At 37.7% G+C, this 24,491-nt stretch overlaps 1 protein-coding gene across 1 annotated transcript in view; it reads right to left on the bottom strand.

Annotated features, from left to right (window-relative positions):
- Window positions 1-24,491, bottom strand: part of TANC2 (tetratricopeptide repeat, ankyrin repeat and coiled-coil containing 2) — a 280,763-nt gene that overhangs the window by 185,786 nt on the left and 70,486 nt on the right. Inside the window, exon 3 of the mRNA XM_040989463.1 lies at window positions 11,383-11,454. Coding sequence (XP_040845397.1) covers window positions 11,383-11,454 — 72 coding nt within the window. The remainder of the gene's footprint in view (window positions 1-11,382; window positions 11,455-24,491) is intronic.

Below are 24,491 nucleotides of genomic sequence, written 5' to 3'. Positions count from 1 at the left end.
AGTGAGAGCTAGAGATCAACCTTCCATCTGCTGGTTCAATTGTGAAATTCCTGCAAGAGCTGGGACTGGGTCAGGCCTAAACCAGGCTGCATCTAGGTCTTCCACGTGGGTAGCAGGGGTCCTTGACACCCTACAAATATGATCAGAAGCAAGGCTCCATGTGAGTGTTCTAAGCAGGGCCTGACCTACCAGGCCACAATGCCCATCCAAATGGATTTTTATAGTTTGAGTTTACAACTCCATTTCTACAAATGTTTACAAAAGGCTTTAGTTACTATTTTAATAGTTTTTCTTGGAAAAGCAGAGAGAGGGTGAGAGAAAAAATGAACAAGAATGAATGAATATCAGATTGTATATCAGAAACAAAAGAAGGGACATCATTACAGATCTCATGGACATTAAGTGGGTAATAAAAATATTATGAACAACTCTGTACCTATAAATTTGGTAATTTAAAGGAAATGGATGAGTTTACTAAATAAACAGTAGTAGGCCAACTGAAGAGCATGAATTCAACGGAAGTGATGATGTGTTCCCCACTTTACCCTTGGACATCATTTGGTTGAAACCTTATGTAACTCAGAGATGTCCACTGAGTAAGGGCAGGGAATCCTCCTTTTCTAATCCAAAGAGAAGAAATGTGGTCGCTGTAGGGCTGTGAGACTAGGTGAAATCTAGTAAGGTTAAAAAAAAAATCTGGGTGAGGTAAAAAAGTATGACCCAATCATTAAAGCCTGGAAATACACAAGGGTGATGACTCCTAGCACAGATCCGCATTTAACTTGCCTATGTGGCCTATAAAAATTGACAGACAAATCTGAGAGAGTGACTGAATTTCTGTAACAATAAGGTTGTAACTCCTATTTATGCTATTGGTTTAGATGTGGTTTTGTTGCTGAAGCAAATCAATACGCCCCTGACATCTGATTTGCAGCAACTGACCTGTCGATAAGATCATCACACAGAAGTACACGAGATCATGTTTGAGCAGATTCTCAACCACAAATAATTGACATGAGCAGATGATTCAGATGCTTACCGTCCCTACTCTGAGTATACTTAGCCTCAATCTAAAGGTATGATCTCAAGGAGAGTTCTCTATGACAGTATGATTGACTAAAGGAAAAAACATCAGGCTTTATTTATAGTGGTTTTCATGACATGTAAATGAGGACTGGACTAGTCTCATCTGGGGTGATTTTAAAGGACAGTGGTATAAAGAATATCTCTCAACCACAGAAATCTGAACAGGGTATAAAGTTGTTTGTTTTCTTTCTTAAGGAGAGATTAGAAAGTTACAGCTCTGTACTGATTCATGAACAATGTTAAAATACCTGATTAGATATTCAGATATCAAAAGGAACAACTTCAAAATTGATGATAAAGAAATCTTGGGAAGAGAAATATAGATGCACCTCTTTGAAAAGGCACAGGCATCAGACAAATTAGGCACCACTTAAACACCTGCCAAGGAGCCACATTCACAGAGAAGGGGCTGCTTAACCTAGTAGGGAAGATGCTCTGTTGTGGAGCCTGAGCCACTTTCTGTGTTCCAATCACAACATTCACCCCATGTTATCAACAAAAGCGATGGAGTTTATGCACAACCTCAGTAACAAGGACTGGCACTGTATATAGAGTTACCGGGGAACAGGTACAGAAATAACCTCCAGCTGATGGCATCATTCGAATGATGCCCAGTGACCTCTCTGCTCCTTTCTGGTTTCTAGTGATTTCCCCTTCCTTTCTGGGCAGGTTCTATGGCGCCATGGGGTTAGCAGCTGCTTGGGTCATCTGCATCCCAAATCAGCCTGCTGGGGGTTGACTCCTGCCTCTGCTCTCAATCCAGCTTCCTGTTAATGAAGACTCTGAAAGCAGAAGGAGGTACAAGCACTTGGGTCTGTGCCACTCACAAAGGAGCTCTAGAAAAACTCCTGTCTGGCCTGGGCCAGCTCAGCCTTTTGCAGGCATTTGGAAAGTGAACCACTGGATGGAAGATCTCTCTGTCTCTTTCTTTCTATTTTTGTTACTCTGGATTTCAAACAGATAAAAATAAGTATAAATAAATCAGTAAGTAAATAAATAAGTAAATATATAAATAAATAAAACTTTTGGTGCTACATGTCCATGATAAGCACATTTAAATGTGAAGTGTTCTGGGTGGTCTTAGTCTGCCCTCTTGTGGGAATCAGTTCTTCAATATTTCATTAGAAATAAAATATTAAATCCATATAAAAAAGCCACAAAAATTATTTGCCCTAGGCTTCACTAAGAGATTCCTTCCTCATCCTTTATCCTATTTTATGATGCTTTGTTAAGATTTATAAAGGTTTTCAGATGCTTTTATGATTTTTATTAGAAAATGTAGATAATGTTTAAATCAAAATCTTTCAAAAAACATTTCAATCTTTTTTAACCTGTCACACTTTTATTCCTTTTCTAAATACGAATAATCAAGAGGTGACTTCTACAATGCTTCTAGTGTTAATTAGGCCAATTACCATAATACTAAGAATGTTTAATATGTTCTGACGCAAAATATACTTGAGGCTGCCTACTCCAAGAACTTAAGTTGTTTCTCAATAAATTATTATGCATCATTTTGGAAATCTGAAACACTCACAGATGAGGAAATGATGTAATAAACTACAGCTTACTTACTCTACAGACCATTATGCAGATTTCAAAAAATTAGAGTTTTAAGTTTATTACTGGAACAATACAGTCAAGTTGTACTGTTAACTGAAACAGAAAAGGGGAACTTAAACTGCATTAAATTGTTAAAAATCTTTCATCTAATGTTTGTATCCATGGATTTTCATGCATATACCAGTATAAGCCCAGAGAAAAACATGAATACTAAATGTAATATAAGATATATTATAAAAATATACTCATTACTCTAAAAATAAATATCTTCATTAATAAATATCTTCCTAGCAGAGGAGAGAGGAAGGAGTCTTAACACATTCTTTTTAAATCTCTCCATTGCTCTGCAAAAAGTCATTTTAATGAATAAGATTATAAGACACATTAAAATCACAATACTAAATTACATAAGCATATCCTGATATCTCTCTCACATTGCAAGATAAAGAACTTTGTTAATTGCATGAGTGATTTCAAGTTTAAATGTATGAAAATGGCATTACAATCAAATAATAATCCAGTGAGAAGCTAATCTCAGCAGCGTCTCAGGACTATCAAAACAACTCAAGGAATACTTTCGAACATTCTCTCCAGCAGGGTTTCTAAGATGACATCAAGTGGACACCCCCCAAGTCTGGGTTACTGATACAGTTTGGCAGATGGGAGTGACACCCCTTCCTTCACCCTCAGGTACAGGAGAAAAGGGAAGAAAAGGAAGCAACTGTCCCACTCACATCCCCCACTGCCCGACCCTCCCCATTCTAAGCAGAGATCCTCATAAGTGTGCACCCTTGTCAGCCATGCAAACATCAAAAATTTTTTAAAAGCTAAAAGAAACTAATCTCAGAAGAAATAAACACACTGAGAGGATTATGTAAGTTTGGATCATGGTTTTTTTTTTTTTTTTTAAAATCAATTTTATTTCTATGTATTTGAAGGATAAAGAGAGATATCTTCCACCTCCTGGTCCACTCGTGAAATGACTGAACAGCTAAGGTTGGGCCAAGATGAAGCCAGGCGCCTAGCACTCTGCCCAGGTGTCCCCATGGGTAGCAGATTCCTAAATCCTGGAGTGATTACCTGCTGCCTCCTACAGTGTGCATTAGCAAAAATCTGAAATTGGGACCCAGGTATTGTGTTGTGAAATGTAGTTGTCTTAAATAGAATCTTAGCCACTATGTCAATTCTTTTCCCCTAAATATAGACAGTTAAAACATTACCGCCATAAGAACAAATAGAAAGCTTCTAAGTACATGCTAGGGGTGGTGCAGTAGCCTAGTGGCTAAAGTCCTCACTTTGCATGCATTAGGATCCCATATGGGCACCAATTCTAATCCCTGTTGGAGACCCAGAGGAGGCTCCTGGCTCCTGGCTTCAGCATAACTCGGGCCATTGTAGCTGCTTGGGGAGTGAATCATTGGACGGAAGATCTTCTCTGTCTCTCCTCTCTACATATCTGTATATCTGACTTTACAATAATAATAGAAAAAACCACATGCTAGTAACACAATTAACATTTTTATGTAGATTAATAGAAAGTTGTGGTCCCGGCACGGTGGCCTAGAGGCTAAAGGCCTCGCCTTGAAAGCACCGGGATCCCATCACACGGTTCTAATCCAGCTCCACTGGCAGCTCCACTTCCCATCCAGCTCCCTGCTTGTGACCTGGGAAAGCAGTCTAGGATGGCCTAAAGCCTTGAGACCCTGCACCCATGTGGGAGACTTGGAGGAAGTCCCTGGCTCCTGGCTTCAGATCGGTGCAGCATCAGCCACTGCAGTCACCTGGGGAGTGAATCATCGGACGGAAGATCTTCCTCTCTGTATATCTGACTTTGCAGTAAAAATGAATCTTTAAAAAAAATAGTTAAAAAAAAATAGAAAGTTGTATTTTTCTACAGATAAGGATGCTGAGCTCATAGCACTGTTCTGGAATTAAATGAGGGCTATGTAGTATCATGTAAGGAATAATAATAAAGACTTTGAAATTTATTCTGAATATGATAAGAAACCATTGGAGAATTCTCCTCAACTTTGGGGAAATATATGATTCAATTTGTGTTAATAAGAACATTGCAGCTATCAAATAGGCAACAATAAGAAGGGGAACAGAATAAGTCATAATGTTAAATCAAAAGGATGCAAATGAGAAAGAAGGAAGTCAAATTATCCTTGTTTGCAGATAATATGATCCTATAAACAGAGGAACAAAAAAACTCCACTAAGAGATTACTGGAACCCATGAGAGTTTTTTGCAAAATTGTAGAGTATAAAATCAACACACAAAAATCAATAGCATTTATAAAAGACAAATAGTGCCATACCTGAGAAAGAAAACTGTTTTAACAGTTTCATTCACAACAGCTATGACAAATTTAAATACCTTGGGATAAATTTAACTAAGGTGGTGAAAGATGCCCACAACGAAAATTACAAAGCATTTAGGTGAACACACAACCACACAAAAGGAAAATACCATATTTTTAAAGCATATTCTTAACTGGCAGAAGTAATATCATCAAAATGACCATGCTACCAAAAGCATCTTACAGATTCAATACAATAATAATCAAAATAAAAAGACATTTTTGTCCTCAGATCTGGAGAAAATGACCTTAAAATTCATATAAAATCACAAAAGTCCCAAGTCACTAAAGCAACTCTAAACAATAAAAATAAAGGTGGAAGAATCACAATATCAGATTTCAAGACATACCACTAGACTGCTGTAATCAAAACAACCTGCATAAAAATACACACAGATCAATGGAAGAGATTAGAGACCCCAGAAATTAACCACACATTTACAGCCAAGTAAATGTTGATGAATGAGCTAAAATAACTCTTTGAGCAAAGGTCAATTTCTTCAACAAGTGATGTTGGGAAAAATTGAATATCCGCATGCAGAAGTATAAAACAAGATCACTTCCTTATACCTTAAAGCAGGGTACATTATTAGTCAGCATCTACACACATGTAGGGATACCACTGGTTTACAGTTAATGTTTACTCTGAATGGATGGTTTGTCCGTTCTGGTTGGTTGATATACGTGGCATATATATTTACTGACATATAAATAAATACTTATTGCATTTACTATAAATATTGTATGTATAAATATATACTGATAGACGTGGCATAATATTTTAAGTGTCACCCCTGCAGTCAGGCAAATAAAGAAATATTATAAGAAAATGGAAGGTCCCTGAATGCATCTGGGTGCTCTGGAAAGAATGAACAAGTAGCAATCTAAAGACTCTGGAATGTAAATAGCGCTAAGCAGAACTTGAAGTGAACACATTCAGTGATAAGTTTTCCTGCTACTTGGGGGATCTGAGAGCAGGAAAACAGGGGGAGAAAGAGAATTTGCATCCACCGGTTCAACCACCAAATACACACATCGGCCAGCGCCCGGCAAGCGCAAGGTCCGAGCCAGGAGTCACGATTTAAATGCAGCGTGGGCAGGCACTCAACCATCTGGGTTGTCATGATAGGGTTGTCTCCCAAGACATGCATTAGCAAGAAGCTGGATGCTGGAATGGAGCCAGGCCACAAATTCAGGTATTTAATTTTAATTTTAATTTTAATTTTAAAGATTTATTTATTTTTATTGGAAAGGCAGATGTACAGAAAAGAGGAAAGACAGAGAGGAAGATCTTCCGTTCAACGATTCACTCCCCAGGTAACTGCAATGGCAGGTGCTGTGCCTATCCAAAGCCAGAAGCCAGGAACTTCTTCCCGGGTCTCCCACATGGGTGCAGGGTCCCAAGGCTTTAGGCCATCCTTGACTGCTTTCCCAGGCCACAAGCAGGGAGCTGGATGGGAAGTGGAGATGCCAGGATTACAACTGGCGCCCATATGGGATCCTGGCGCATTCAAGGCGAGGACCTTAACCATTATGCTATTGTGCCGGACCCAAATTCAGGTATTTTGATACAAGATGTGGGATTCACAATTTACATCTTAACTCTGAGACAAAATGCCCACCCCTCTTATTGTTTTCTATGTCCTCAAAACATCCAATCTAACTCCAAATTCTAGAACCAGACATCAGGAACAAACAAAAAGAGATCAAGTGAAGTCTTCTCTCTGATGAAAAAGTAGAAATGGCAGGTCTCAGTATGAGACTGAAAGATTACAGCAAACCCTGGCTTTCTCTCCTTTCGCCTTTCTCAACTAGTGCAGCGCTCAGGCAAGTGCACCACACACCTGGTACACAAATCTGAGGGAGGAGAATCCTCTCTGACCAGGAGAAAGAGTCAAATCCAAACTGACATCCTGAAATGTCCATATTCCTCTCCCAATAACTGAGACATAAGAATCAACAAGAATACCAAAGCCTTTAAACACCTTCACATAACTCGAATGCGCTGACATTTATAGGGTCTTCTGTCCTAATGGCACATAGTACACACTCTTTTGAAATACACGCAGAACATTTATTAAGCCAGTCTATTTCCTGGGCCATAAAATAAAATTATTCAATCCATAAAACGTGTGCTTCTTCACGTGTCAACAACAGAAAGCTATCTGGAAAACTTGCAAATGTTTAGAAACTACATCACTGCGTTTCTAAATAACACATGGGTCAAAGAAGACATCCAAAGGCTATTGTGCATTAAATGACAGTGCCAGCATCCAGCGTTTTGACATGGCACGGTAAGCCCATGCCTGCAACACTGATACCCCATATGAGCACAAGTTTGAGCTTCCATCTCTGACCAGCTCTCCTGCTAATGAGCTGGGGAAAGCAGCAGCAGACAGCCCAAGTGCTCGGGCCTGCACGCCAAGCAGGAGATCCAGATAAAGCCCCTGCCCTTGTCTTCAGCAGCTCCAGCTGCTGTAACCACCTGGGGAGTGAAGCAGCCGACAGAAGATCTGTCTCTATTTGTATCTGTGTGTCTGTTGCTCCGTCTGTTACTTTGCCTTTCAAAAATATATAAATACACACATCTTAAAATAAATACATCTTGAAATACAATGAAAATGCTACTTGCCAAAATGTAACAAACATAGCTAAAGTGGTAGAAGGGAATGTATATGATTAAATTTCCACATTGGAAAAGAATGTTAGCAATGACCTTCACTTCTACCTTAGGAAACTATAAAAGAAAATGAAAATCAAAACAGGCAGAAGAAAGGAAATGCTACATAATAAAGAAGAAACCAAATGGACTACAAAATAGGGAAGATATTAAATACAGAAGACAAATAAAAACTAAAATTGATTCTTTGCGATCTCTCTAGACACAATGATTAGTGCAAAGAGAAAGAAAAACCCAAATTACCAACATCAGGAATGAGAGAGGTGACATCACTACAAAATCTACATATATTAAAACTACTCAAGAAGTGTGTAATTTATAGTTGCATAGTGATGATTTTTAAAAAATATTTATTTATTTATCTGAAAGGAACAGTTAGAGAAACAGAGAAAAAGACAATATGATGCTTGCATCCACTGGCTCACTCCCCACATGGTGGTGAAGGTCAGCACTATTGCAGCTGAAGCCACAAGTGTACAACTCCATCTGGGTCTCCCATCTGTGCAGGGGTCCAAAGAATTGGGTCAGCTTCTAGTGCTTTCCCAGGGGCATTAACAGGAAACAGATTAAAAATTAAACAACCAAGAATCAAACTGATGCTCATACAGGATGCCAGAATCATGCCATCCCCTGAATTTCTTTTAAAACTTTGTAACAAAAAAAGTTCCAGGCCCACATGGCTTTCTGAGAAACTGTAGCCAATAATTAAGGACGAAGCAGTATAAATTCTACACAAAATACTTTCAGAAATTGGAAAGCAGGAAATGGTTTTAAACTTTCAATGTGCTTTGTAAGACCAGCATCAGTCTAACTCTAAAACCGGACAAAGACATCATACAACACAAGAAAACTAATGGTCAGTAACCCATGAGAGCACAGATATAAAAGTAACCTAAATTCTCAGCAAATCCATCAATCATATAAATCAAGCCACAGTCTAGATTTGCTTGCTCTGTTTCTGAGCACTGAGCTTTCCTACCATATTGTTCCAAATCAATAATGAAGCATCTGTAGCATGCACTTAACTAAACTGACAGGCTTTCTACTGGAGGATGTTGGCTATTCTGGACTCTTCTGGGGGGTTAGGACTTCTGACATCTCCACGTTTGCACATTATCTGTTCCCCCTGGAGTTCTGAGCTTTCCTTTACTCATTAGTTTATATATTATCAATCAACCCTCAGCCTTTAATCAGTTATCTGAAACTTCTCTGGAGAGAACTAACTGATCCAAGTTCACCTCAATCTCATTTTACTCTTTCAGAGAAGAGCTCCAGCCCTACCTTTTCTTTGTCATCTTTTTGCTTTAACGACTCTCCTATTACCTACAACACAGTATTTCCCGTTATTTCCCTTTCTTATTTTGCTAGATCATAGTTTCCAAAAGATTCCTAAGGGCACAGGCAGGCAGATTAATTTTGAGAACTATGTGTTCCGTGGCTGGTGTTGTGGTACACGGGGCTAGAACACTGGCACACTGGCATTCCATATGAGCACTGGTTTATGTCCCAGACAATCTACCTCCAGTCCAGCTTCATGCTAACGTGCCTGGGAAGACAGCAGCATACAGACTCAAATGCTCTGATACCTGTGGCCCATATAGGAAACCCGCCTAGGAAATCGGTCCTGGTTTCAGTCTCGCGCAGCCCCATTCACTGTGCCATTTGAGGAATGAAGCAGCTGATACTCTCTCACATATATATATATATATATATAATATATATATATTCTCTCTTTGTGTGTATGTGTTTATAACTCCTTAACTCTTTTTATTTTTTTTAAAGATTTATTTTTATTATTTTTTCATTGGAAAGGCGGATATACAGAGAGGAGAGACAGAGAGGAAGATCTTCCGTCCGATGATTCACTCCCCAAGTGAGCGCAACGGGCCGATACTATGCCGATCCAAAGCCAGGAGCCTCTTCCGGGTCTCCCACGCGGGTGCAGGTTCCCAAAGCTTTGGGCCGTCCTCGACTGCTTTCCCGGGCCACAGGCAGGGAGCTGGAAGGGAAGCGGGGCTGCCGGGATAGAACCGGCGCCCATATGGGATCCTGGGCGTGCAAGGAGAGGACCTTTAACCACTTGCGCCACCGCACCGGGCCCTTAACTCTATTTTTAAAAAGATTTTTGCATGGCCTAAAATGTTTTGTTTTGTTATATTTAATCAATAGTTTCAGTATAATTTAGTATCTTGGCTGATTTCCTCCACTACTGAGTTTAGATTTAAGTTTCCAATTATCTATATGCCTTCCAATTTCTAAAATTATGCTGATGCTGCTTTATTTTTTATGTGTTTCTTTGAATGACAATATATTGCAAGCAAAATCTCTCAGGAAGCACGCTGCTCTTACTATCAGCTGACTCTGATAATGGATGACATAATTTCTGGACAGTTTAAGTTGAGATCAGGTTATTGTGCTCTGGATCACAGAAATCACTGTTTTTGCTATTTGAAGTTTCGTTCTTGTCAATAAAGTTAGTATTTTAGCTGACTATAATCAAAGGAAATTGATAAAAATTTTCAAATATCTGTATCTGTGAGATTTAATACAATATAGTTAACTATAATTGATGTAATTTTTGTACTAATTTCTACTGACTTTGCTTTTAAGTTTCATGTACATGATCTTATTTTGTCTTAATATTTCGTTATATCAAAATATATTCACAGGTAAAGGAAAAATGGAAAAATTCATTAAGTAGTAATATATGTTCCATAAAATTCTATGGAAAATTGCATAGCTTTAATATTTAAAGAGAATAAAGGTGGAGAAGAAAATTGAATGACTATGGAGTAAATTCATCTAAAGCTTTCACAAGATCAACATTGCATTTGCAAATTCAAGCCTTATTTTATTTGTGGTTAAAGGCTGCCTGAAAAATTAAACTCAGTAAATGATCACTTAATGTCACTTCAATAAAATTTTGACAAAGAAATTGTACAGTATATTCATCAGTTTGGGTCCTATATTCTTATTCTCTTAGTGACCAACTTACTCGCTCAATACTTACGTAGCAGTTACGACATTCCAAGTACTTATTCTTGACAACAAGAATACAGAAATGAACAAAACAGAAAAAATACTATGCTATTACAGGGCACTTGCTGTAGTTTAAGCAGAAAAACAAATACAAGTTCATAAACACTATGAATAAAAAGGAGGTGGGGTGGGTATCGTGCAATTTTGAGTAAGTTAATATCGGAAGGCCTTCTGAATATTTCATTGGCTCTGAATATATTTTTCCTAGTTTTGGAGTTATCATTTAAAGAACATAATCAAACATGACATAAGTAAATCTTAATAAATAATGGTAATGAAATAAAATAAATCAAATGGAAAATAGAAATAAGTTTAAAAATCCTACAATACAATGATTATAAACAAAAAACACCTTTTTTTTCTAGGGGAACTAAGATGAACTCAAAAAGCCAGTAAGGATTATACTCCAATAAATGATATTGCTGAAAATCTATTCTGATTACATTTTAAATGTGATATTCAGACATAAAACCAGCATACATGCTTCAATATTACTTAAACCTTAATGTTATTTCTTAAATGACATGAGATCGTTTTTAATCTTCTTACAATTCAGCTAAATATTAAATCAAACTTCTAGAGCATCACGTAACGAAAAGCCAGAATATCTAGCCTAGACTCAGCAAAACCCTCAGTCTCTAGAAAAATTTACCTTGCCCAGAGCGACTTTGGCGAGAATCTACACTCGACTGTCTTCGATCCGGTGCTTCCTCGCTCCCTCCATCTGCATAAAATCGAAGAGTATAAGGAAAAAGGTGAGATTGATATAAGAATGTCTCTGGTATTATCTACATCTTCAAACTGATATTTTTATCATCTGTTTTCATTTATTCATCATCTGGATTATTAAAATACTTCAGAATTTCTTCATATAAATCAGTGTTCCTTATGGGGATGGTTTGTATTTACTTCTTTGATTTAAAGAGTGAAGGTGTTTTTCCTCACCACAATACATATAGATTTTTGCTTTGCATGTGATGAGATAATGCTATCCAACCCCAAAGTTCACTCACAAAATTTCAGCTTACAATTAATGTCTAACTGAATTATACTTCCTTATTTGGTTAGGGCACACTAAATAATCATAGGATTATATGCTATATTACTAACAAATTTAGATTTCTGTTTCTTGTGAGATAAAAATCAATAAACTTTTGAGATTAAGATCAATCTTAAATTTGACTTTGAAAAATTAGATGCAAAAATTCATTTCATTATGAGTATAATCTTCAATTTTTTAAAACATAAGCAAGGATATACTCCTTCATGCAATTTAAGAAAAGCTGTAACAATTTGAATTTACATAAATAATTTCCTCAATATAATTACATGGGAAGAAATTATCTATAACAAGTAAATAAATCAAAACAGGCACAATAAAACAGAAATTAATTGAGAATATAAAACATACCTAAGGCAACCATTATGATTTAACCAAGTTGAGGTTTCAATGCAGCAGTCTTAATGCTTATTAATTTACCATTTTAATGAAGTTTAAAAGCCATCAAAGCATCAACAATTTCATTTACTCTTTCTCTCACACAACTACTTGTCTTGTTTTTAATTTGATAAGGAAAATAATTAGTAGCTGCACTGAGGTTTAACAAAGATTAGTATTAAAAAAAAAACAGATTATTTCAATTTATTTGAAAGGCAGAGACAGAGGGAGCGACAAACAGCAATTTTATTTTTTTCAACTGTTGGCTCATTCTCTGATGCCCACAAGAGCTGGCACTGGGCTGGACCAGGCTGAAGCCAGAATCTGGGAACTCTATCCTGGTGTCCACATGGGCAGGAGGGACCCAAGCACTTGGGCCATCACTTGCTGCCTGCCAGGTGCACAACTGAAGGACTGTTGTACCAGCAAGCAGAGCCAGGGTCTAAACCTACGTACTCTGTCTGACACGAGATGTGGGTGCCCAAGCAGCGTCTAAACTGTCTGCTGAAAGCAGCACCACCCTTAACTGACAAGAATTAATATTGCTGTCATCCATTTATGCGAATACTTACTCTGTCACAGAGCTCATAAATTAGTATGTGTTGTTTTTTAAACAGAGCCAAATCTTAAATTCATTATTGATAAAGCTTACTTTTAAATAAACTTATTGCATGTCATACTAGCAATAACTAAATCCTGTGTATCACTACCATACATACAGGCTCATTCTGCAGAGGGCTGTTAAGCCTGCAAATACAACATTTAGTCGATCAACCTGAGGTATACACTGACAGTATAAAACAACAAACAAATTGTCAGGAAAATTCATATCCATGAACGTAGTGTAACCATAACAATGCAACAAAACTCCATGAATTTGATTATTTGTCTTCATGTAACTTACCATTTTACCATACAGATAGCTATCTGTATGGTTGCTATATTTTTGTTCCAGTGTAAAATGCTTTTAAAATACAAATCAATTTAACTATAATTTTATTCTGCTAATGCTAGATAAGTTATTATAAATAAAACATACTTGGTTATAATACATAATTATACATGGTTATAATTCTTCTGAAATAGGCCTTAATTTCTAGTGAGCAATTCTGTAAGTTATATAGATTTTTAAAAATATAAGTTTAAGTATTCTAACTAGGCCAACTCAAACTTACTTGTAAGTTTTTAAACTCAAATTATTTCACTAGGTTCTCTTGTGAATCAATAAGCAATATGTCCTAAACTCTTACTGCTTCTTCTTTCCAACATGTGTTTAAGAATAAACAGGCAACCAACAATTATTGCTATCTATCTATCAGACATTTGTACAACTTGGTGACCTAGACTTGGTAGTAAGAAATAGTTTTCTAACCCTTAACCTAAGGGCAGATTATTTAGAAAGCTAATAAAGGTGATCTCTGTGTGAAGGAATGACTTGAATGACGTGAACAGGACGACAATGCAGAAGAAAGCAAGGTTCTACAAACGAAGCCTAGGCCACTGCAGGGGCTATGTGAAGTTCAATGGCGGCAAGAGCTGGAGAACTCTTTTCTTGGCTCTTCCCAGGTGATCTTTTGGGTATTGAAATACAGGAGTTCTCCAAACCACCCGAAAGAATGAAAGGCCCCACTGCTTAATTACATGTTAGCTCTCAATCTTCTCTGTAACTGAGAAAAGCATTTGTGAGAAAACTAAAAGTAAACAATACGTTATGGAAGACTCCCTGCCCCTAAGTAAAGCTTTATAGTTAAGGGGATCAAAACTGCAATTTTAGGCTCATTAACTCCACATACAGTAAACTATGAAATCATACATACATATATTTATGTAATAAATACAACAAAGGATATAATTTAGTTCCTGCCATAAATAAACCATTATTGAAAGCCTGAGTATAAAAACCACATTGTAGTAACACTTCCTATTTTCATGAAAAAAAAAAACACATAGTATTTCTGCAGTGTGAATTTGATACTCAGGTTTAAAACCAAAATTCAATCTTGAATATTAAAATCTACCTATAAACACTTCTGTGGATCATTATTTTCACAGACATTCCACTAGCATAAATGAATATTAGCAGGCCATCAAGACTTCTGCTGGTTACTCATGTCCAAAAGCACAGTGAAAGCAACAAAATAAAGATGTCAACAGAACGAAAGCCTGTAAGTATGTAGCAGTCCTCTGCAGGTGACCTACTCCTCTTGACTCAACTTCTAGTTTGTAAGAAGTTTCACGAATAAAAGATGACGAGCCTGGCAATCCTCAGGGAGGCATCACAAAATTACTGGAAGTGATATGGAATAATAAACTCACAAAAGAAATGCAAATGGAATAAACTTCTTATGTCTACTTGGAATTAGGTTTGTAGATGTTAAGATTATTTGGGAATATATGGAGACATACACTCACGTATGTACAAACACACACACACACAAATGACATGTGAGCATAATAAAGACCTGGATTTTAGTTCTTTACCTTTCGATCTTAACTGGGTTTCTCAGTCTCTGCATTCTATTTAAAAACTAAGATGCTAAAAGAAGATCTTCCTCTGAGGGTTACTGTGAGATGCAAACATGCTAACACAGGTAATAGCACTTCGTAAGCTTTTCCAAATTTCAACCAAAAGCAAATGACGAACTGCTGGGAAAGTCTGGAAAAAGCTTTGGTTGTAAGCACTGAGAGTGTGCTATGCACATCTAGCAGAGAAGGCTGTCGCTAACTGCTCTAGAATTCACAGGACAGAACCTCCTGGCAAAGAATTAGCTGACACAAAATGTAAATAATGTCAGCAATTGAGTAACCTTGCTCTGTATGGTCACAATATAAATCTTCATGATAATCATAATTATACATATTTATTTTATTGTGAATTTTAAAAGTAGATTCAACTAGAAGCATAAGGGACACAGATGTAGTAACTATCAAACTTTTACAAAACTTGACATTTTCCATATTTGCATCAATTTGTTTTAAAGAAAGAAAACACTACCAGTACACGGAGTTGATTATCCTGCTGCACATTTTCCTCTCTTCACCCCTCAACAAAGTCATCAGTGTCCCAGGTAAATATTTTACATAAAACATCACATCTATGTTTCTATACTCCTGTGTTACAAAAATATGCTTCCATAAATGTTTACATTATATAAGTAATACTGCTCAGATCACTCAGCAACTTGCAACTTTTTCCTAAAGTTATGTTTTGAAATTTATCTGTATGGATACATATATTTCTATGCAATCGATTTTTAACTCTGCATGTATGATATCACAATTTATCTGTTCTCATACTAATAGAAACAGAGGTAGTTTCCAAGTTTATAAAAGTACTTCAATGAATCCTGCAAGGAGCCATTTCCTTTGCCACATGTTCGGGCTCAATGTATACAAGCTCCTTGTACAGATGTTCAATTTTACCAAGTGACAGAATATAAAAACTTTATAGTAAGTGGTGTTCATGTGTTCTTATTTCCATTCTATTTTCTATTTTTGCCACATTCTTCTGATTCCCTGCAATTTATGGTCATTGGAAGTGCTTATTCCGTAATTTTTTGCAGGTTATGTTCAAGATTTTTCTTTTTTATCTTAAATTTTTATCAGATTGATCAATTAGTAGCTACGTCAATTTGTTTACATTTATCCTGTTCAGAGTTCAGTGAACTGCTTTAATTTGTAAATATGTATCTTTTATAAATTTGACATGCTTTGACCATTATTTACTCAAACGTAACACTCCAATTTTACTTATTTTCTATTACAACTCCAATGGCATAAATGTTATACTTCTTGTTATTGTCTATAGATCCTCCAGGTTCTGTTTTTGCACCCATCTTTTTGTCTTTGTTGTTCAGACTTGGTAATTTTCATTATTTTTCTTTAACTTCATCCACTCTCCCCTGCCATTCCCCTTCTGCTATGGCTGAACACAGTGTGCTTCTTGTCTGAGACCCCAGGAGACGGCAGTGATGAGCCAGGGAACCGAGCCCTTGCCATCCATGTTGGGAGATTCGTTTTGGGTTCCCGGGTCCTCGCTTTCGCTTCAGCCTGGCCCCAACTGTTGAGGACACTGAGGAGTGAACTAATAGACAGGGGCTTGTTCCATCTGTCTCTCTGCTTCTCAAGTAAGCTAATATTAATGCCTTTAAAACATCTGTTTCATCTAATTAAGAGGCAGAAAAACAGAAAGAGGGAGAAAGATGTCAACATCTTTCATACGCTGGTTTACTCCCAAATGCCTGCAAGATTCAGGTCAGGACCACAAAAGCCTGGAGCCTAGAAGTCCTACTAGGTATTCCACATGGACGGAATGGGCTCAGGTAGTTGAGCCATCATCTGCCGCCTCCTAGGATGTACTGGCACGAAGCTGGATCAAAAGCGGAGCAGCCAGGACTTCACCTGACACTCGTTTACGGAATGTGGGTGCCCCAAGTGGTAATGCTATACCACAATACCATCTCTCAAATAAATAAATAAATGAAGAAAATTTAAAGTGTTTGTCATATAATTTTAAAATCGTAATTGTCTTGGTGTTGGTGTCTATTAATTGTCCTCTGGCAACTTGATATTTTACAGCTAATACTTGTCAATTCCTCTTGTAATTTTATGACAACGTTTTTTAAATTTCTGATTGTATCTGAACATTATGAAAACGTTTTCAGTTATAATATTCTAAGTCTTAGGGCTAGTGTGATGGCATATCACGCCATCACACTAGCCTTGCTTATGCCACCAGGATCCCACATGGATACTGTTTTATATCCCAGCTGCTCTACTTCTATCCAGCTCCCTGCTTGTGGCCTGGGAAAGCAGCAGAGAACAGCCAAAGCCTTGGGCCCCTGCACCCATTTGGGAGACCCGGAAGAAGCTCGCATATCCTCGCTTTGGACCCATCTAGCTCTGGCCACTGAGGGCATTTGGGCAGGGAATCAGCAATGGAAAATCTCAGTCAGGCTGGGTCCGTGGCAGTGTTATATTTGGTAAATTCTAACAGCCTTTTCTGTGATAATTAGGGCCAGAACCACATCACCAAAGCAAGGAGTTCAAAAAAACTTCACGGGCTTGTTTTTCAGAGGTTCTCCCTCTTTCCAGTTCCATAAGAGTTCTCCCCCCACCCACCCCCGCCGCCAGCAGTCTGGCAAATCCATTTTACCATGTGTCACATAAAATTCATGTCTAAGGCTCATGGTGGGAACTCGGAGAAAGAAAGAAAAAAAAAATAACCAAACGGAGTTGGTGCTACAATTCTCTCTCTCTGCCTCTCAATACATTAAAAATTAAAAATCTAACTTTTTGTTCCAGGAGACATGAAGACACATACATATCTGCTGGTTCACTCAACAACTGCCCACAATGACCGTGGCTCTACGAGCCTTCCCTTGCTATCCCCAAAGGTCTGCAGTCAGGAGCCAGGCACATGAAACTCGGGTATTCTAACAGCTTTCCAAGCACCTACCTCCTAAGAAATGTTTTTAACTTAACACTTTTTTCTTTTTTTTTAATATCTTTGTTTTTTTCCTCTCAGTGCAGTGATGAACAGTAGAAATGATAACTACATCCTCTTGTTTGTAAGCATAATAGTAACTGCAATGATGTCTAACACGTACATCAAATGGTACAATGTTGCTTCTATTTTCTAGTTTGCAAGAGAATTTATTAAATCATAAATGACTATTTTGCTTCCTAGGTTTATAAGTTGTATACTTTAAATACTTTAAATACCAGAAAGATCCAGGCAGAGAATCAACAAGCAGCAGCAGATTCTAACAACACTACAGAACAAGTGGACCTAAAAGACATACACACAACATTTCCTCCAATACCAGGAAAATTTACATTCAAGAGCATATGGAACACTCTCCAGGACACATCATCTCATCACCTCTTTTCAACATGCAACTAGACATCCTTACCAAAGCAATCAGGCAAGAAAAAGAAATAAAAGGTACCTACGAAAACAGGAAAGGAGAAGTGAAATCTCTGAAGATGCTGTGATCTTATATATAGAAAATCCTAAAGACTCCTCAAACAGAAGGAACGCATCCAGTGGCATTTCAGCTTACAAACACCACAGACACACACACACAGCATTTCTATAGAGTAAACTTCAACCACACAAAAAAGACAAGAATCCCAACAAAACAAAATGTGAGTGACAATGTAACCATGCAGGTTAAAAGATCCTGCTCTAGGCGGGGAGGCCCCAGAGTGGAGCGGGTGGACGGGAGGAGGCTCGTATCCCCAAACTGAAGACTCCCAGATCCTCACCAAGGACTGTCAGTACAGACACCAAGGACTACATCCCAACTGCCAAGGAGACCACGGGGAATAGGAGTGCCTTCAGAGGCCGAAAACTCTGAGGTCACCCACCCCCAACTGGAGCTTCCACAGGGGATGGAAGAAGTCCAAACCCTGCCGTGCAGAAACCAGTGTCATCGGAACAACAACCAGGAGCCCTGAGCGGTCTGCAGAAACAGAAGAATAATAAACTTTCTTCGGGACTAGGGAGGTGAGCTTTCTCTGGTCCTTGCCTAGCTCCAGCTCTGGGTCCCTACCCTCTCTCACGATGAGGATAACTCCAGAAACCCCTCAAAACAAACGAACAAACAAGAAACCTAGAATGACAGACAACAACAAGGAAAGCTTAGAATCAGACAGGAAATGGTCAGCGGGGATTCACTCATACCTCACTAGGTGGGACACAAAAATTAGTTACACCTCACTGGGGTATTGGGGATTTCTCTGCACACCCCTCCTTAAAAAAAAAAAAAAAGCTCCTGCTCTAAAAACTACCAAACACTGGCAAAATAAATTGAAGAAAGCTCACGTAAATGAAAACAGAACTCAATCTTACAGGTTAGAATTACTAAAATAACCCATAATACAAAAGCAGTCTTCAGGGTAAATGCAATCAGTAACAGAATTTCAATGATATTTTCAGGACAAATTGGAAAATAATTCTAAAATTCATATAGAACCATGAAAAACACCAGATAACAAAATGGAGCAAAGAACAAAGCCGAAAGCATTATACCACCTGATTTCAAGATACTTAACAAAGTTACAGTAATCAAAATATATAAGAGCTATAGAAATCAAAATGGCATAAAAAGGACATATAGACTAATTGATCCTAACATAAAGACAAGGAAAAAACTCATGCATTTACTGTCAGCTGATCTTTGACAAAGATGCTAAAACCACACAATGAGGACCAGGACAGCTGGCTTTCATGTGCAAATGATGAAGTTAGATTCTTTGCTATGTACATATTGCTAGATATATATATATATATATCACATATATATATGTCTATACAACTAATTAAATTCAACATGGATGAAAAACTTGAACATTATACATGAAACCATAAAACCACTAAAAGAAAACCTTAAGGAAAAGGTTTATTAAAATTATTTCAGTTCATGATTAAATCACTCTAAAAGCATAGGCAGCAAAAGAGTCAAATGGACTGGATCACACCACAAAATTTGTACAGAGCAAAAGTAATACTAAGTGAAGACAGCCTATAAAATAAAATAAAATAAAATAAAATAAAATAAAATAAAATAAAATAAAAATATCATACATGAGGTTAATAACCATATTCTATATAAATAATAAAATACAGAAGGAACACAACATAAGAACACAAATTACCTCAATTTTAAAAATGGCCAAAGAACTTGGATAAACATTTCTTCAAAGAAAACATATACAGGGTCCACAGGTATATGTAAAAATGCTAAAAATCATAATCATCCGGAAAATAAAAATGAGAAAATACAATGAGAAAAAAATATAATGAGAAATTCTCTCATATCTGTTAGAATGGCTATAGTTAAGAAGTAACAAAAATAGGTGTTGGTAAGAATGTAGAGAAAAGGGTACTATTGTTGGTGGGAAGGTAAATTATTGTAGCTATTAGGAAAAACAGCAAAAAACTTTTTTCAAAAGTTAAAAAAGTACCATAGGATCCTACTTTGTGACACACTTACAAAGGAAATGAAATCACTGTGTCTGAGAGATACCTGTGCTTCTATGCTTGGTGCAGTACCACTCACAACAGGTTAGCTAAGTGCCCACTGACAGAAAAAAATGGATAAATAAAAAGGTGTGTGCCGTGGAAGATATGACTGCCCACTGAGCACTTCAGGGCACATGTGTACTATCCCCAGGGGAAGGAGGCAAGAACAAACCGGACAAATGATGACAGCAAATCCCTGGGAGAATGGAGACTCTGAGGTCGACTGTGTCAGTCAGTGGACATTGAAAGCGTTTCCTCATTCTTGGATTGGTGAGATCAACAACATTTCAGAACTATTGAAACCCCCTAGGCAGAACCCTCTGAGTATGTGCCACACTGGGACCCTGGCTTGATACTGAGCAGCCGTTCTCCACCCCGGGGTTCAGGAGCAGTTGGGAGGCTGGGTTTGGCTTCTCCCGTTCCTCCCCTCACCTCCCACAGCTGCCTCCTCCCCTCAAAACAAGAAGAAACAAAAAATGTGGAAAACAATGATTACACCCACTTTCCCCTAACCCTTGATCCACCCCACTCTGACAACTATGTTAACATCATCTAAAATTAAAACTGTTTAAAAACATGGTGTGTGTGTGAGAGAGAGAGAGAGAAAGAGAGAGAGAGGAAGGGGAGAGAGAGGGAGACAGAGACAGGAAGGCAGAGAATGAGTATATAAGATATAATACTTTTAAACCAGCAAAATGGGAGAAATTCTTTGCACACTCACAACCGGTAGGGGACTAATATCCAGAGCTTCAGAGACTCAAAGCAAAACAAACAATCCTGTGAAGAAATGCATAAAGCAAGTAAACATCTTCTAGAAGAACAAATTCAAATGGCTAACAGACATGAAAACAATGCTCAGGCTCCCTAGCTTTCAGGGAAATAGAAACGAAACTGGATCGAGGTTCTACCTAACTTCAGTGAGACTGATCTACATTCAAAACTCCACTAAAAAAACCTGCTGGCGTGAATGTGGGGAGAAAGGTGCCCTTCTTAACTGTTGGTGAGAGGGGTAGGCTCGTACAACCACTATGGAAGTCAGAATGGAGAGTGCTAAAAGAACTGAAAATTGATCTGCCATATGACCCAGCTATCCCACTTCTGGGAACAATTCCAAAGGAAATGGAGTCTGCATATGAGAAGGGAGATGCAATCCTGTATTTACAGCAGCACAATCTACGATAGCAAAGACACGGGCAACACTCTGGATGCTGTGAAAAGAGGAACGGATAAAGAAACTCTGGTACATCTACTCCATGGAACACTATTCAGCCAGCCATTGAAAGTATGAAATTCCACCATTTGCAACCAAACTGTCTCAACTACAGACCATGATCTCAGTGAAATAAATCAATCCCCAAAGGACACATGTCATATGTTCTCTCTGATACAAGACAACCTTCATGAAAAATGCAAGATAAATAGCATTTCAATACTGTTTGTGCTACATCTCAGAGGTTTTTATTTTTAATTTAATTAATTCAAAAAGTTTTTCTTATTCATTTCCTCACTGAAACCACACACAGTACTTAGCCGTATAAATCTGATTCTTTTATGTAATCGTATGGCAAAATTTGATGCTTATGTTAGGTATAACATGATATTAAAAAGAGTAATAAATTAGAACTGTAAGAAAATTTAGGTGAATATGCTACCTCTCCTCTCTAAAATATCTGGTGAGAGATAAAGAGATGATATTATCCTAGGAAGGCTTCAAAAGCATAATACAAGATTTTACAACACCACTCAAACTGTTCAATGATTTAACACCAATTAATTGCTTACTCTCAGAATTTTTCATTTAATATCTTTGGACTGCAGTTGACTTCATACAATGAAAAAAAGCAAATCCGCAGATAAGGGGAGACTACTCTATTAGCCTAGAACTAAAAGTTTTAAGAAACAGCAGCAGGCATTTGGCTTAACAGTTATAACACCCAGGTTCTGTATTCAAGTGCTCGGTTGAAGTCCCAGCTGATCGCAGTTTTCTGCCACCAAGTAGAAAGCAGAAGGTATGGTATAGGTGCTTGGGTCCAGTGGCTCATGTGAAAGACCTGGCCTGAATTCCCAGATCCTGGAATCAGGCTTGCCCAGTCCTGGCTTTCACAGGAATTTGGGCAGGGAATCACAAATGGGAGTTTTCTCCCTTTCAATCTCTCTGCCTGTCAAACAAACAAACAAACAAACAAACAAACAGTTTTAAGTGAAAATAAAGAAGCTATGAAGTATTTTATAAATTTTATGAAGACACTTCAATTTTCAAAATTTAAAATTTCTTATTTTGATTTACTTGAAAGAGAGACGCAAGGAAAGATAGAGATCTCCCATCTACTGGTTCTCCCTCCAAATTTTCACAAGCCTGGGCAGCCTGGTCAAAGCTAGGAGCCCAGAGCTTAGCCCACGCCTCTATGTCAGTGGCCTGGATGCAAAGATTTGGAACAACACCTGTGCCTTTCTGGCTCTGCATTAGCAGGATTCTGCAGTAGCAGCAGTGTAGATGAGTGTAGAATCCAGATGCTCCAATATGGGATCCGGGTATGCCAGGTGGAAACTTTACAATTATGCTACATGCCTGGCCCTAAGAAATACCTTCATTTAAAACAAAATATTTATTTGAAAGGTAGAAATACAGAAGCAAGAATAGGAGATAGAGATCTTCCTGGTGCTGGTGCACTCCCCAGATGGCCACAATGGCCAGAGCTAGGCCAGGCCAAAGCCAGCAGCTAGGAGCTTCCTATAGGTCTCCCATGTAAATGAAGGAGCACAAGAACTTTAGCCACCTTCTGCTGTTTTTCTAGATACATTAGCAGGGTACTGGATCAGAAATGGAGTAGCTGCACTCAAATTAGTGCCCATATGGGATACCAGCACTGCAGGGAGCAGTTTTAACCCACTATGCCATGGCAGTCTCCAAGAAACATCTTCCATGTAATTTTTAGTCTTCATGATGAAATAACTGTATGATTGTTCCACATGATTTTTATTACAAAGATAATTCTTCTTCCTGCTAAATAAAGTGAAACTAAATTAACTTTCCATCTATTAGATGCTCTTTGAATTACTGATTGATGCATGTCATTTTACAGAGATGGCATGAACATGTATGTATATATGTAATGGAGATTATGGTCAATAACTATCCAACATCTTTGAAACTTTAGAATGTAGATATTAGCACACAACTATTAAACAAGTTAGTGAGACAATGTGATTAAAGATTTTATTTAGAACTTACAGCTATCAAAAGGTATAAGGAGAATTATGCAAATGTAATGGCAATTGAGTAGCTTTTGAGTCTTCCAAAAACTCCCACATACATAGAATTTAAGCAATTAGAAAAAGAATTACAGCAACACTGGATAACAAGGCATGACAGTGAGAATGTATCAAAAGAAATATATTTTTTTGTCTTTGTTCCCAGTTCCTGGTACACATGTTTTTGTAATTTCCTGAGCCAAAAAAGTGCTGGAACAATTTTTTGTTTTAATACTTGGTCTTTGACATGCATCCTAATACAGAACTTCAAATTCCTTGAAATGTCCTTGGTAAAAGGACTGACTTGTGTTCTAATGATTTTATTCTTGGGGGCTCATGGATGAAGGCAGTTTTGTCAGAAAGACCATGCCATGTTTAGAAGTTTGGAACATTCAACTTCACAGTTCCTTACCCACCAGGAAGAGAAGAGGACTTGGGGATTGAGTTAAAAAATACAACAAGCCTACCTCATAAAGCTACTATGAAAATAGCTGACCAGGGTTCGGGAGAGCTCCTGGATTACTCCACATGTGGAGAGCAGTGCATTACAGGAGGAAGCTCTGTGTTCATGTCCCTCCCCACACCTTGCCTTATACAGCTCCTCCATCTGGCTATTCTTAAGTCATATACTTTTACAATAAAGAGATAAGCATAAATTGAGTATTTCACCAATTTCAATGAACCATTCTAGCCAATGATTGAACCTAAGGAAGGGGTTATGGTCTATAACCGTTTAGTCAGAAGTGCTAGAAGTTTAGATTTGAGACTGGCTTCTGAAATAGGAGACAATCTTGTACAACTCAATCTTTAACACATATGATCTGATTCTAATTCCGTGTAGTGCTGGAACTAGATTTAATCATAGGACAACTCATTGGTATATTCAGACAAAAACTGGAGGATTATATGATAGGGAAAATCAACCCCATACACATGGTCATGGAAATGCTATATGTGACAAGTAAAGTAGGAGAAAGCAGTTGGTTTTCCCCGAGTACAAGGTATCAATATAAATCCTAAACATAAGTAGGCAAAGCTAAAA

Source organism: Ochotona curzoniae, unplaced genomic scaffold, assembly GCF_017591425.1.
Source record: "Ochotona curzoniae isolate NIBS_2020 unplaced genomic scaffold, NIBS_Ocur_1.0 contig_523, whole genome shotgun sequence".
Classification (NCBI taxonomy): Eukaryota; Metazoa; Chordata; class Mammalia; order Lagomorpha; family Ochotonidae; genus Ochotona; species Ochotona curzoniae.
This window is presented reverse-complemented; position numbering and strand designations above follow the sequence as displayed.